Source organism: Nicotiana tomentosiformis, chromosome 2, assembly GCF_000390325.3.
Source record: "Nicotiana tomentosiformis chromosome 2, ASM39032v3, whole genome shotgun sequence".
NCBI classification, from domain to species: domain Eukaryota; kingdom Viridiplantae; phylum Streptophyta; class Magnoliopsida; order Solanales; family Solanaceae; genus Nicotiana; species Nicotiana tomentosiformis.
Window position 1 is genome coordinate 40,501,828 of NC_090813.1, and position 14,868 is coordinate 40,516,695.

The 14,868-nt window shown below is 36.4% G+C and overlaps 2 protein-coding genes across 5 annotated transcripts; both read right to left on the bottom strand.

The window, feature by feature from the left end:
• Positions 1–5,265: 5,265 nt before the first annotated feature.
• On the bottom strand, positions 5,266–6,650 carry LOC138906433 (uncharacterized). The gene is made up of 2 exons (XM_070195215.1): positions 5,864–6,650; positions 5,266–5,569 (listed from the first exon to the last, which is right to left on the bottom strand). The coding sequence occupies exons 1-2, from the start codon at positions 6,123–6,125 to the stop codon at positions 5,397–5,399; spliced, it is 435 nt and encodes a 144-aa protein (XP_070051316.1). The 5' UTR covers positions 6,126–6,650; the 3' UTR covers positions 5,266–5,396.
• Positions 6,651–8,684: 2,034 nt separating this feature from the next.
• On the bottom strand, positions 8,685–13,611 carry LOC104084615 (protein PTST, chloroplastic). 4 transcript variants are annotated; one of them, XM_070195212.1, is made up of 9 exons: positions 13,459–13,611; positions 13,124–13,186; positions 12,418–12,682; positions 12,151–12,240; positions 11,443–11,511; positions 11,028–11,259; positions 10,785–10,873; positions 9,161–9,273; positions 8,685–9,043 (listed from the first exon to the last, which is right to left on the bottom strand). In XM_070195212.1, coding segments are annotated over exons 1-9 (1,026 nt in total). In that variant the 5' UTR covers positions 13,461–13,611; the 3' UTR covers positions 8,685–8,940. The 4 variants fall into 4 exon arrangements, with proteins under 4 accessions (XP_070051313.1, XP_009586818.1, XP_070051315.1 ...); XM_009588523.4 differs by having other exon boundaries at positions 11,028–11,133; positions 13,459–13,610; XM_070195214.1 differs by having other exon boundaries at positions 13,334–13,460.
• Between the last annotated feature and the right edge of the window lie 1,257 nt (positions 13,612–14,868).

Consider the following 14,868-nt stretch of genomic DNA (forward strand, 5'->3'; position numbering starts at 1 on the left):
ATTATTTTGAACTATAGGGAAGTTACTTTTACGCAAATAATTATAGAAAAAAGAATCTATCTAATAATCCTTTGTGACTTTCGCCTGTTATTTTTCGAGTGCTGACAATTCTTTTAAAATTAAATAGACCGTAGAAAAGCAGTGGAATATTCCTTCTTATTATTGATGCACACCTTTAAAGAAAATAATACTTTTTTTTTTTTTTATATCTGTGTTTGTATACCATTTAGAACTATACTGTGCATCACTATTATGAGACAATTAGTCTTGTGACTGTTAATGATTCTCCATGTAATTGAGGTTAGTTATTAGAACTAGTAAGAGCTGGCTTTGTTTGTTGTTAATGATTCATAAATGTTGTCTCTAACAACATTTGTGAAAAGGCTAAAGTGGAGCAATGTCTTATTGTCGAGTCACTGAGAAGAAGCCTACCAGATTATTGCGCTTCAACTAGTTTATGAAGTCAAGGTAGTTAACCATCTTGATATGTTCCTTTATTTTATGTTCTTTTGGTTCATAATTCTCCGCTTTAGTTGAATTCTAGAACGTTGTCAAAACTGTTGAAACTACCAACATTGATTCATTTTAGTCTTGTCCCTAATTTGTCATTTTGGTCTGATATTCATGTCTCGGTACATGCTGCTTTGTATTGAAATCTTTTCCAGGATTACAGGCATCAAACCTTAAGGTACTTGTAGCTTCTACACCTCAAGGGAGATAAATATTTTTGGTTAATTTAAGAGTTACACGCAGTTGGTGATTTATCAAATCAAAAGCAAAATTCTTAATCGTCATACTAATACATCACAATAACTTCATTTTATCAGATGAATGAACCTCAGAGTGTGAACCAAATCTTATAAGTTTAAATATTTGAAATATAATATCTCGTGATCTTCATGCACAATGCACACCAAGATATTGTTTTAGCCTTGAGGATAGAACTATTGTCTTTTATGGCTCTTGAAAGAACCAAATAGAAAATGCTTTTGGAGTTGAACTTTCTAATGTGTTTCTTTTTCACTTACATTTTCAACAGATCAATCATAAGAAAGTCTTTGTGTTGTGAATGACGGGTTTGGCGAGATCTAACTGCCAAATGATACTGGCTTATTTTTTTGCTAAATACCTCACTCTAAACCCATGTTTAGAGTATTTCAGTAATCCAAAGATCATCTCTTTGTCAAATTTTCCTATTTCTCCGATTAAAAGTCTACACTTCCTCTGCTTTTTGTTCAGGTCATGTGCTCACTGTAACTTCCTATAATAAATCTCATCAACCCACCTCAAATAACTTGTTTCACCTGAAGAAATAGAACAATACAAATAACCATCATGTCAAGAGGGTAAAACTTGTCTAATCAATTTATTTAGTTGGTTCAACCAGGCCATGTAACTAGCTTTGAATTTTTTTTGGATTGTGTCTACTCCTTAGTTATTCAGTAAGTTTTTTGTATATGAGCAGCCACACTTTTGTTGTATATTTTTTGCTATGCATCTTTTTGATGCCATTTAATGAAATTATCTTACTTCATCAAAAAAAAAGGGTAAAACTACCGGGAACAGAGTTATAAGAAATTAGAATTTTTTCGGCACAACTCTAAGATATTAGAATTTTGGATCTTTTATGAAAATGGATTGGCTTGGGATCTCGTGGATTGAATTGCGTATAGAATTTTGTATCGATTATATTACATTCTTTTCCAATACTTTAATGATTGATCATGCCTGCTTGAAAGAAGAACCACACAATAAGAAAGAAATTTTATTACCTATTAGTTGCAAAGCTAATAACCTAAATCTTTAAAAAATTAGAGCATGACTTCCATATCTTTTTGAGGGATTACATGGAAAAAAACATATTCCTGGATGAAAGGACATGGAAGTTAGATAATGAAAGTCCTGAAGGCATCACCTAAATCTGTTTTTGTCGATGTCTTTTCTTTGAGGAGCGCTTCTTTGCAACAGTGTACTACTGAACTTTCACCTGGCTAAGTAAAACTTTTGGCTCATTGACTTTTAGTTTGTAAATAATACTACCTACAATTTAATCTGTGGAGTTTGTAAAGAGGCAAAGCTGGTAGTTACTGCGGCCAAGACTGCAGCTTTTAGTCGTTTGTATGAGGAACTCGAGGGCCGAGGTAGGGATAAGAGGTTGTTCAGGTTAGCCAAGGCGTGAGAAAGGAAGGTACTTGACTTGGACCAAGTGAAGTGCATCAAGAACGAAGAAGGAAGAGTTTTGTTAGATGAGGAGCTTATCCGTCAGAGATGGCAGACCTACTTTCATAGTCTCTTGAACGAGGAGGGAGACAAGAGCATTGCATTGGGTGATTTGGAACTCTCCGGGAGTCATTGTGACTTTGGGGTATTGTAGGCGTATTAGAGCAGATGAGTTGAGGGAGCTATGCGTAAGATGAGCAGGGGCAAAGAGACCAGGCCGGATAAAATCCCGGTGGAGTTTTGGAAGAGTGCAGGCAAGGCAGGCTTGGAGTAGCTCACTAAGTTATTTAATATAATTTTTAGAACGAAGAAGATGCCCGAAGAGTGAAAGTGGAGCACGATAGTTTCTGTATACAAGAACAAGGGTGATATCCAAAATTGCAATAACTATCGGGGTATCAAGTTGGTTAGTCATACTATGAAAGTCTGGGAGAGAGTGGTAAATCTAAGGGTGAGGAGGAGTGTGTCTATTTTCGAGAACCAATTTGGGTTTATGTCAAGGCGTTCGACAATAGAAGCCATCCACCTTGTTAGGAGATTGATGGAGCGGTATAGGGAGAGAAAGAAGGACTTGCATATGTTGTTCATCGACTTAGAAAATGGCGTACGATAAAGTTCCGAGGGAAATTTTGTGAAGATATTTGGAGGCTAGAGATGTACTTGTTGCCTACGTTAGGTTGATTAAGGGCATGTATGATGGAGTAAAGACCCGATTGAGGATGGTGGGTGGGGACTCGGATCATTTTTCGGTTATGATGGGGTTGCATCAGGGGTCGGCACTCAACCCTTTTTTGTTTGCTCTGATGATGGGCGTACTGACGCGCCACATCCAAGGGGAGGTATCGTGGTGCATGCTATTTGCAGATGATATTGTATTGATTGACGAGACGTGAGACGGTGTGAACGCGCAATTAGAGGTTTGGAGGCAGACCCTGGAATCTAGATATTTCAAGTTGAGCAGGACCAAGACAGAATACTTGGAGTGTAAGTTCAGTGGTAAGACTCGGGGAGGGGAAGGAGAGGTGAGGCTGGACTCATAGGTCATCCCTAGGAGAGGTAGTTTTAAGTACCTTGGGTATATTATTCAGGGGGATGGGGGAATTGATGAATATGTCACACATCGTATTGGGGCGGGATAGATGAAATAGAGACTCGCTTCTGGTATTTTGTGTGACAAGAAGGTGCCACTGAAACTTAAGGGTAAGTTCTACAGAGTGGTGGTCAGACCAACGTTGTTGTATGGGGTTGAGTGTTGGCCAGTCAAGATCGCTCATGTCCAGAAGATGAAGGTAGCAGAGATGAGGATGTTGAGATGGATGTGCGGGCACACCAGGTTAGATAGGATCAGAAATGAGGTTATTCGCGATAAGGTGGGTGTGGCCCCTATTGAGGATAAGATGCAGAAAGTGTGGCTTAGGTAGTTTGGTCATGTGAGGAGGAAAAGCACAGACGCCCCGGTGAGGAGGTGTGGGAGGTTGACATTAGAGGGCCTACGGAGAGGTAGAGGAAGGCTAAAGAAGAGGTGGGGAGAGGTTATTAGGCAAGATATGGCGCAGCTTCAGCTGACCGAAGACTTGACCCTTGATAGAAAGGTATAGAGGTCGAGGATTAGGATGGTAGAATAGGTAGTCTAGAGTATTCATAACAGTAGTATTTGCACACAGTTTCACTTTCTGTTGGTAGTAGGTTTTTATGACTAACCGTTATTTGCTTTCATTGTTGATCACCTTACTTGCTATTTGCTAAGGATTATTTTATGCTTTGCTTTTGTGTGTTTCAACTGAGTTATTTTTCACATATCCTATAACAGTATCTATATTAGCAGGATCTGACACAAGTGAAGAAAATTTAAAGTGTTGGGCTCGTGCTCAGTACGGACAGACCTCATTTAGTATAAAAATAAAACTTTTAAAACATAATTATTAGCCTCATACTTTACCCTACGAGTGAACTTTATTCCTGCAATGCTAGCACTCAAAGTAAATAAAGATAATGGAGTAATAGTCCACTCCAATTAATTTGTCAAACGCATGTGGGTTGGGAGTAGGGCTGTGCATGGATCGGATTGGATTTAGCACATTTCGGATTTAAATTTTGAATTTCGGATTCTACAAAATACAATCCGAATCCGATCCGAATTAATATCGGATCGGATCGAATTTTAAAGTTTGGATCGGATCGGATCGGATTTTCGGATTTTGGATCGGATTATTATGCCTCAAAGTTGCAAACTCATATGTATATTTTCTTTGTAAAAGAGGCTATACTAAATTCATGTTTATACAATTATGAGAGTAATATGGTGCCAGTATAACTAAATCCAGCAATTATAAAGGTAATAACTTGGAAGTAGATGTAAAGGAAGTACTGACTTTAATATTTATACATGTCCTAACAATTTCGGATTTCGGATCGGATCGGGTTATAATTATATCAATCCAAATGCGATCCGAATATTCAAAATTTTAATAAACACAATACGAAATCTGATCCAAATATCTGAAATTCGAAATCCGAAATTGAACGAATCGGTTCGGATATCCGATCCAAATGAATAGCCCTAGTTGGGACACTAAGGTGGTATGTCAAGTGGCTATTTGGGTATCGGTTGGAGTATTTTGTATGGTTAGTATAAAGAAGGGTAATGTTGATCATTTCCGTATAGCAAAAAGACAAATTTGACCCTTTTCCCTTTCGAATAAATCATCACTTCCAAATTCGTAGTTGTATGGGTATCGATCGGAGTATTTTTGCACGGATATTAACAAAGGGCATTGTTGATCATTTTCGTATAGTAAAGGGGCAATCTGACTTTTTCCCTTCAGGAATAAATCATCAGTTCCATATTCATGCTTTCTTTTGAAACCTTTGCTTTTAGAAAAAAATAGGTTTTTATTCCTCAAGCAGAATAGCTGGAAACTTTTACTATTATTACTGTTCGTGAATTTGGTTTGAATTTAAAATATCTTAATTAGGCATGGGGTTTTGTTCCAAGGAAGTTGATTCTCATAACCATTTGAGTTACCTAAGGAATTGATGCATACATACATACATACATACATTAATTATTAAAATAATAATCATATATTCATCACAAAGGCAATTGCTTGAGAGCACAGAATCAGCTTATTTTAGTCTTGACGAACACACAATTGAAAACAACAGAATAAAGTACTTCAATGAGAATGAATCCTGAAGTTAAAGGACTTAATGAGCCAAGCTATCCAACCTCCTTTTCCATTCTGAGCAATGCCATGTGCCCTTTCTTTTGTCATTACATGTTTTTGCCTCTTGCATAGGATGAAATTTCTCACTCTTAGCGATCCTATTGAGTCCAATGGTCCCAGAGCTGAAAAATCAGTTGAGTAAGAAAACGTTATCGATGTTCAGAGATGCATAAAAATGGTCGAACACGTCTTAAGAGCAAAAATTTTAATCTACTTATTGTACTGAGACAATCGGAAGACCAGGTTTTCTCTCGGGAAGGAAAGACTTCCCTTGAACTTAATAAATGGCATCTACTTCATAATTGACAAGGCAAATATATCACTGAAAGGAAAGGTGATAGGGGAATCTAGCCATTCATTCTACCTGACTTGTTAAGAGGGTAAGTTCTAAAAAATATTACTACTGCTCTACGTACCATCAATTCCATCAGTAGCTGAGTAAAGAAAGAAATCATTGATATTAGAACTCAGAATTGGAAGTCGGCCCTCGCGAGCATATTGTTTCAAAGCAGTGTCAACGACACTAGCAACCTTATCATTCTCACTCACAACAAACCTTAGCGGTCCAGCACTTCCCAAGACATTGACTGTGATCAAGAACCTAGTAACTTTCACCTTCTTTATTGGTTTTTGCATGGATATCTTCTCAGAAAATGATTTCGTCAACTTTACCTCCATCTATATATCCTTTCGTTTTTAGTTTTATATTATCAAGAAACAGCTAGCTGATGCAGTAATTGGAATAAGGAAAAAAGATGGGACAAATTTATATTAAAATCTCAAGGGTCAAGGCCAATGCAGTGATAGTACCAGGCTTCTTTAACAGAGCCAAAGGAGAGGAAAAACGAGAAGTAAAGAACAGAGGGCATCAAAATTTTGATGGTATCAAACATTCAATCCGTGAGGTTCTCTTGCTAAGGCTTCTGCAAATGAGGAAAAGTTAAGGCGTAGAGGTGTGAAAGAGGGAAAAGTTAACTTCAACTATGCAACTTTTTGACAAGAGGAGATTGCTTAGATGGTCAGCACTTCCCACTTACAATCTTAGGGTCGTTGGTTCGAGTCACCAAAAGAGGAAAAGCTCTAACAAAGGGGAATCAAAAGAAGAGGGGATTAAAAAAAAAATACGCAACTTTAGTTTTGGGAGAGAAAAAAGGAAAGGCTGTGCTTCTTGAAATAGACTTCGGATTCTTGCTCTTTTTTTTGGGCAAATTCAAAGCCTCTGCTTCTATTATAAAAATATTACTACTAGACAGCATATGACAAGTTCATGTATTCCAACCAAATTAATGTTTTAAAATAGAAGAATAAAGAGAGAAGGTATTACTAGCAAACACAGAGAATAAATATATGAACTCTGGACTCATTGGCGGAGTTACATGGTTCCTAGGCATTCAATTAAATTCTCTTCTTTAAAAAATATAAATATAAAAACTCTTTTACAAACTTGACAAACGTCCGAAAAGAATTACTAATATATACTTTAACAACTACCAGTCATGAAATAAGTTGCAGATAAACTATGAGTGTTGACGAGCTATGCTCTTTCTGTTGTTTTAAGGACGAGCCAACTGCCCTTTGCAATCGTAATAATAGGCTAATAGCTATATATTGGGGAGGTTGAGGTTTATCTTATAGTCGCGGCTCTGATTTTTGAATTCTCAGGTTCAACGCTCTGAAGAATAAATAAAGAATCAGTGGAAAACAAAACTATGATTTATTTTGAATTTATTTAATCCATAATGGATTCAATCAACTTAAAGTGAGACAAGCAAACGTAATTTCTTCTTATAGTTAGAGTACTAAGTGTGCATCTATAGGCTAGATGTCAATCAAAACTTAGTTGCTTAAACAATGGGACATTATTGGTAGGGGAAAATAATTTTTTGTTTTGTTTTAAATTCCTCATAAGAATAAGAATTGAAAAGAATCCCTTACATTCATTAGTGTTTAAGTCAATGACAACATAAATAATGGGATTAATTGCAATGTTTCAGTACGGATGGCCAAGTACTTCATCCATCATGATTCCTAACTGGTATTTAAGTTTATTCAACTTCGTGAACTTAACATTAGACGGTAGCAATTTAGGAATATGGGTTCGGTATAGAAAAAACATTAAGATATGCCATTATATGAAATAAGTCTAACCTTAAAAGCATTGAGAAATTGTTTTAAGAATTTGTTGTGGCTGTGTAAAAGAATTTGAACATTCAGTTCAGACTTTATAGCAATGGTGGAAGTCCAAAATCTTTAAAAATAATTTTGATTGCCCTCGTGTACTTTAGGAGGTCCATTATATACCTTCAACACTTTGATTATTTGGTATGGGAATTGTAATTCATAATTAGATTTCAAGAACTTTGTCCATCCATCGCTAACTCATTAGCACATCTTTGACCTTTGGCTAACCAATATCCAACTCCCTGCTCCAACCACCACCCACCCACCCTTATTCCCCCCCCCCCCCAACCCACCCCCCCAAAAAAAAGTAGGCATGACTTGATCACCAAAGCTTAAATTAATCGAGTCCAAAATGCCATGAATTATAACTGAATAGTAGTAACTTTTAAGGCCGTTAAGTGTTCCACAATAGTTGAGAGAACGAGTTATTTCTTTATATTTTCTTGGGAAATCCAAACCTCATGAACTAGCTTTAAGGATTGAGTTAGACTCAACCCATCTTCTTCACACGGAATCAAAATGACTCATTCTTATTCTTGGTTTATCCGATGATGACCCCCATGTTATATTTTTTGTCCTGAACGTGCATGAGCCATGAGAGTATTAAGTGCCCCATATTAATTGAGCGAATGAGATGTTGTCTCTTTACATGGCCTTGACCAATCCTGCTTCATGAGCTAGCTTTTGAATCAATTCACCCCTTATTTAAAATTCAAGAGACGGAACAACATAAATGAGCACATTTAATGGCTGAAGTTTATACATTAGTAATTTAGTACTCCCTCCGTGCACTTTTACTTGTCCGCTATTGACTTTGCACATCCCTTAAGAAATAATAAATAAAGTGCATAATTTACCATGATACCCGTATTAATTGATACATATTTTTAATGGTTTTGAGAAAATGATTTGAAATGAGTAATTAATGTTGTGGGTATAACAGAAAAAAAGAAATTGTCTTCTCTTGATATGCTAAAAGTGACAAGTAAACGTGAAAATCTATTTTTAGAATATTGGACAAGTAAAAGTGAACGGAGGAGAGTAAGACTTAAAAGCTAGTGAATAGTCATCTTATCATATCTACAAGAACATTGTTTAAATGCTTACTAAACATTTATGATATTTTACCAAAAGTTCATTACATAAATAAATTGGATGGCTTGAAAACTGCATAGCATTTCACACCTAGAGCACTGACCTTCAGCAGATAGGGCATGGCATGCTGATAAACACGAGCCATTCCACGATTAATAGGTTCTTTCAGCCCAGAGCAGATTTTCCGCATATATACATTGTATGCTAGCTACAGGAGCTATTCCACAATCAATAAATTGTTCTTAGTTAACCCCTCTCCAGTAATTGGGAGTTCTGGGGATAGATGCCACTCTCCATCTACCAAGAACTTGATTTCGTACCTAACAACACGAAAATATCTTTTAAGTACATATACACTTGATTTTCCTGAAAGGGGTGGAAGGTGTTTGGAGAGAGTGAGAAGGACAGAAATACTCAGTGGCAGAACAGAAACGTACCTTCCCGGTCTTAGAAACAATGTAGTTGAAAAATGCATATAAGATCCATTGTACTCGGGCGATAAGTGCTCTCCTTGACTCCAACCATCAAAGGAACCCATTACTTGTACACTCTAAAGACAATCAAAATTCATGGTTTTAAAGCCTTCTTTAATCGGCCAAAGTGTGTACCCAATGAAAAACATTTAAGGTATAGTAGACAACTCAGTGCCAACTTCTGGATCAGAAGTTCTTTTACATAAAAGGGATCTGGCAGGAACCAAGAACTTGCACAAATCAGAACTTTAATACTCCGGCCAGCGGATTTAGAACTCTATGGACCATTGATTTCAAGTGCTACCTCCATTTTGTTTGTCATTGCTAATCAAAGTATAAATGATGCAGTTGCCGAAATGTCATACAGGGGGGTGTGCCACACATGCACAACCATGTTCTAATAGACTAGTACACATCTGGTGTGGACTCACCCCCATAGGGATAGTACCCTAGCTATCAACTCATTGGGTTGAAATAAATGACCAAAAGCCTTATGCAGAACTTTCCATTTGTTTCACCTAGTGCTCAGTAAGTTTATCAGAGGACTACGGTCATATTTCACAAATGATACCAAATTTCCTCTGCTCCTACAATACATAGGCATTACCTTAAAGTTGATCCCACAAGATATGCCAATAATGCAATGAACTTTCTCGAACTAGCACATATGATACACATTCTCATTTTCAAAGAATGAGAAAAATCTAACTTGTCAACGTGAAACAAAAGATTTAAGAAAATACAGGAATCACCACTCTAAGTAGAGTTGATTCCCACTAGTGACTTAAATTTTCGATTTTCTTAGTCAAGAAATTTCATCCAGTTTGGTGAAAGTTAATCCAATGATTATGAAACAGCATTTGGATCCCCCACCACAAAGAAGCATTAAACCTTTTCTCTGTCTTTCTTGCTTATCATCAGATAGGATCACCTAGATTTTTCAAGCCCTGCTTGAAAGGCTTGGTTTCTTAAAAAATGCTTACAGTTAGACTAAGCGAGAAAAAGGTTATAAGGAATCTGGCCAAATCATGCTAAAAAGTCCAGATGCCACTTAAATCTAAAAGAAAATCCAAAGAGAATACATGACTTATTGTGTTCTCAAGACAAGTAAGCAATCAACAAAGCTTTCCAATTTAACCAAGGTGAAATACTTTAAATGGAAAAGTGAGATGAAGGCTTGGTTTTTTGACGTACTTGGAAACATGATATCTGTTTCAGGTTAAGATAAAAAGATCATAAAAATCACAGATGAGTTACCTTACCTTCTTCGAAAGGAAAGAAAAAAGCACAGACATGGAGCAATCCAAGAAAAACCGGGGGGAAATAATATATTACTCTTTCCAGTTAAATCTAAATGGGCCTAACCGAGATAGTTACACGAACTAACTGAAACAGCTTCAAGGTTTTCAATTTTCACAATGAAAAGGGAATCTTAAGCTAGTGGAGGGTCGCATGTCTGTTACAAGTGTACAGCTTTTAATTGTCTAGGTATCAGCCACCAAATGCATAAAAAACTAGACAAAAATTAAGGAATTCCACAGTTCCAAACTGGTTAGCAGATACAGAAGCAACTTCCTCAAGAACTCACCTCTGCTACCCCAACCCAGGATAAAGGAACCTCTTTGGCTTGTGCAGCTTCCACATCCTTTATTTGCGCCGCCAATTTTTCTTGTATGGCTTCAGAACAGAAAGTATCAAGATGGCGATCATGGAAATGCCAGGTTAAACTCATCCATAAACATCTATCTAAAATCTAACAACGTTTGCACTAGCTGGCATTGAAAAGAGTCTGGATTTCAGTTTAAGGAAGCATACAGTAAGGTAATAATACCTCCCAAACGTGAAAACAGGTGCGACTGGATATATCTTCCCTTAATTTTTCTGGAACCAACTGGGATATCAGATTTAGCGATTTCCTCGGCCAATCTAACCAAAGCCTGCAAGTCAATTGAAATATATTCTACATGTATACTCCGTAAGCTGCTAATGCCGGTTGCTAGAGTTGAAGTCCCACACAAATATTGGATTATCAACCATTTAACTTTTCTCTTCTTGTTTGTCATCTTCAAAGTGTGGAAATTTCTTTTAGCATAAATCAAATTCTAGTTAATTACGGCACAAATCTTCACATCACAAGGGACCATAGGTTTGTTATAACATGTATGCAAATGCACCAAATGCTAACAAGGTACAACTAGATCTGAAGCAATAAAATTACAATAACACCGGTAATAGCAGAAGCAAACCTGAATCTCAAGTTCGATGACTGCAAGTTCACTTTTAAAATTAACCAGCAGATCCTTTTTAACTTGCAACTGCAGTGATATAGCACATTAAGCATAAGAAGAAGAAAAAAATTCAGGTTCCGTGCAAAGCATTTGATTCCAACATTTTTCTGTAGCCTTAACCATTAACTTTACACAACTAAATCTATGAGTTGTATCAAGGAATCTAAGAAACAGATCTCATTAAGACTATACTTCTGCAGAACTAAGAGGCTAACTATATCTTCATCTGATTCTAAGTAACTTAGGCGTTCAATCAAATACTTGCAAATCAGAGGTAGGCTACTACTCTAATCTAACAAGCCAAAATGGAATAGAATGCACTTGGTGAAACCATAAGAAATACCGCATCGGCATTATGAGGACTAGACAAGAATTAACATGAATATGAAAAAGTTTCCCTCTTATTCCTTTTCATGTGAGATGGATTTGGAAGTCGAAAGGGAATGCAAAAATATTTTCCTCTCATGGTTTGTTTTCCTCCTAATACTCATTGCTCACAAGAGGATGAAATATTCTAAATTTACTGTTCTCTCCTGGTTGACAAAGGCAAGTTTTATCTCACATAGCACTAATATTATGGGTGGAAGAAACTCAAATGGAGAATCATCCACATTATCAGTCTCATAATAAAATCGAGATAGCATTGGAAACCAACAAAATATGTACCTCTCGCTTAAGCAACCGATTATATTGATTGGCTTCACTCAATTTCTTGAGAAGCTTTAATCTTTCAGCATCGGCAAGCAGTAACTTCAACTGTTAAGATAGCAGAGAGTCAACATAGTTAAAATCTGCTCTATATACTTACGGCAACATCAAAGGAAGAATCATACAACATCCAACGAGGTGGAATAAGAAAATTTTGATTTGCTTTTTGTACAAGCTTTTGTTTTCAATAACAGGTATGTAACAGTGTCATTGCTCTTGGATTACCTCATCGCTACTCAAAGGTTTTGCAGGGATTTTTTCAGGTGAAGCCTCAGGATCAGACTCACCAACCTCTGCTCTTTTCGTTGATACTACCACTGAAAATTGCTGCTCCAACTTTTCAGGGGCACAAAATATTTTCCAAGAGGTACCTGGGATATTGTATTTCCAAGTAGGGACTAGAAATGATTTATGCATCCTATGAAAACCAATTCTTGTTTTGTATGAAGCCATATTTCCTCGAACTCCATTGATATATTCCACTGTGAACCTTATAAGTTTCAATAAAAGCCAAATTCCACATATCAGCATTTTAGTGATCAAAATTATTTGATCAGAATAAAACAAAACGAGATTAAAGGATAAAAGGAAACGCAAAATAGTAATAAAATAACACAAGCATAAAAGATGGATTTAAGCAGCATGCACTAACAATGTAAAAATATATTAGCTATCAGTATAATTTAACCTGTAATAACAAGTTAGTTACTATTCTTACCAGGCTTATCACTTAGATCTGTTATGACCTTATAAATCACCTATATGTTTAAGTATTTTTAGACTGTCAATGCATACAACTTAAACTCAAAAAAGATTGACAGAGAAGGCATATCAAGATCCCACATTGCAACAGATAGCAGTATAAAATAAAATCTCCAAATCACATAAAGAAAACCCTAAGTTCAAGGGACAGAGAAGTGGAAGAAGTCACCTAGGTAAGTTGGTTGACCCAACTGAGTTAATTAGCAGGTTACACTCCATATTTAAGGACTTCCTGTAGGCCAACACCAAAAGCAACAATTTGAAGATTCAGAGACTAAATTTATCAATCAAGGGAAAAGGGTATAGATAAATTAGCTTGATAGCAAAAGGGCAAATGTAATAAACAAAATTTCCAACTCCAAAAATATAGTTTACCCACTAGTACATTTGATGAGCTACAACAAACGACTATAGTAGTATCAGTATCCTAATTTACAGCAAAATGGATTTCAGCTTATTTCTTGGCAAAATTTTGAAGATAGGAGAGTTGAGTAGAGCACTTACATTGCAAGTGATGAAGCTGCTGAAACTCCCAATCGCAAATGCAGGGGTCAGATCCTATTGGGAGAGAGCAGCATAGCAATTTGCATTACACGTGTTCGGGTCATATTATTCAGCCCTTTTTTCTTTCACCATGTTGATGCCAGTTCGCGGTCAAAACTTCAGGGGTTGTTTCGTATTAGGGAAAATAATATACTAGTATATATTAGTTTTTGGTATTATTAATTTCTTATTGTATTTTTCAAACTTATGTATAATTAATATTCATACTCAGTACAAGCAAATCATGATATTAGCAATCATAGTTTTTAATATATGGATAAGCATGTATAAAGACAGAACTGCCCTAGTACACTTATAACGGCTAAAATGCATATTTTTGGGTGTACTTCCATCTTATAACTTGTATGATTGCGAGATGTTACATGAGTTTTTATAATGAATTATATTAATTACGTGCATTCTTATGTGTAGGAGCAAGTTGGACGAAAGATGAGCAAAAGAAGTTGATTCATGACCAAGAGGCAAAAGAACTTTACTCGTTCACTTTCACGTGCGCACAAGAGAGTGAACGAGCTAGCTGAGGGGAGCTTGAACAAAATAGTGGATCAAGGCAAAAAGGCATGGAAGTGCACGAGAAACCTAGAAGTAAATGAAAATGAGAAGAACTTCACTCGTTTACTCTCGTGTGCGCACGGGAGAGTGAACGAGCTAACCTAAAAAGGTTGTTCCGAATTTGGCTTGTATTATTTCGCCCCATGCAAACCCTATCCTATATAAATAGTCCTTAAACTCAGTTTTGAAGGGGGTATTCGACCTAAGGAGGCAAGAACACGCTAGGAGTAAGGCGGAGAATTCTTCTACGAGTTTTTCAATTTCTTCTTCCTATTTTCATTATTGGTTATGAATTCTAGTATTGTAGTTTTGCATACTATTATGAATAGATAATTTGTTATCTAGGGTTTTGATGAAACCTTTTGTAGGATAAATTCTTGTTATGTTTTTATATAATTGAACCGTTGAATTTCTCTACTTGTTCAACTACATGTTTACTGTTGTTGATTGAATGGTCATCAATTGACCGTGCCTATTTAGTGTGTATTGCTTGAGAGAGGGTATGCATTTAGGTAGTTGTTGGACAACATCACTCCTAACATATGTGAGAAATCAATACGGAGGGTTTAGCTGTGGCATCCAAAATATGTGGGATGGAGTTCATGGTACACTAACTTAACCCTCAAGGTCAGATAGTGCTACAGTGAACATCAATCCACTATCTAGCTCAAAATTAGCTTCACGAATTATTAACACTATTATTCGCGTAGTCCTTTTTTTGTGCTATTTCATCATAGGCTGTCGGAACTTGCTTCTTAGCGCTACGTGGGAAGAGAATTTATCTATTCAGCCCCTCCT

Excerpts from the sequence above, each read along its gene's own strand:
- LOC104084615 (XM_070195212.1), bottom strand. Across the intron at positions 10,874-11,027 it reads CCTGTTTTCACGTTTGGGAG|CCATACAAGAAAAATTGGCG; the intron begins GTATTATTACCT and ends TCTGTTCTGAAG. Across the intron at positions 9,274-10,784 it reads CCTGGGTTGGGGTAGCAGAG|AGTGTACAAGTAATGGGTTC; the intron begins GTGAGTTCTTGA and ends GATTGTCTTTAG.
- LOC138906433 (XM_070195215.1), bottom strand. The coding sequence starts at position 6,125 with ATGGAGGTAAAGTTGACGAAATCATTTTCTGAGAAGATATCCATGCAA. Across the intron at positions 5,570-5,863 it reads AGCTACTGATGGAATTGATG|CTCTGGGACCATTGGACTCA; the intron begins GTACGTAGAGCA and ends CTGATTTTTCAG.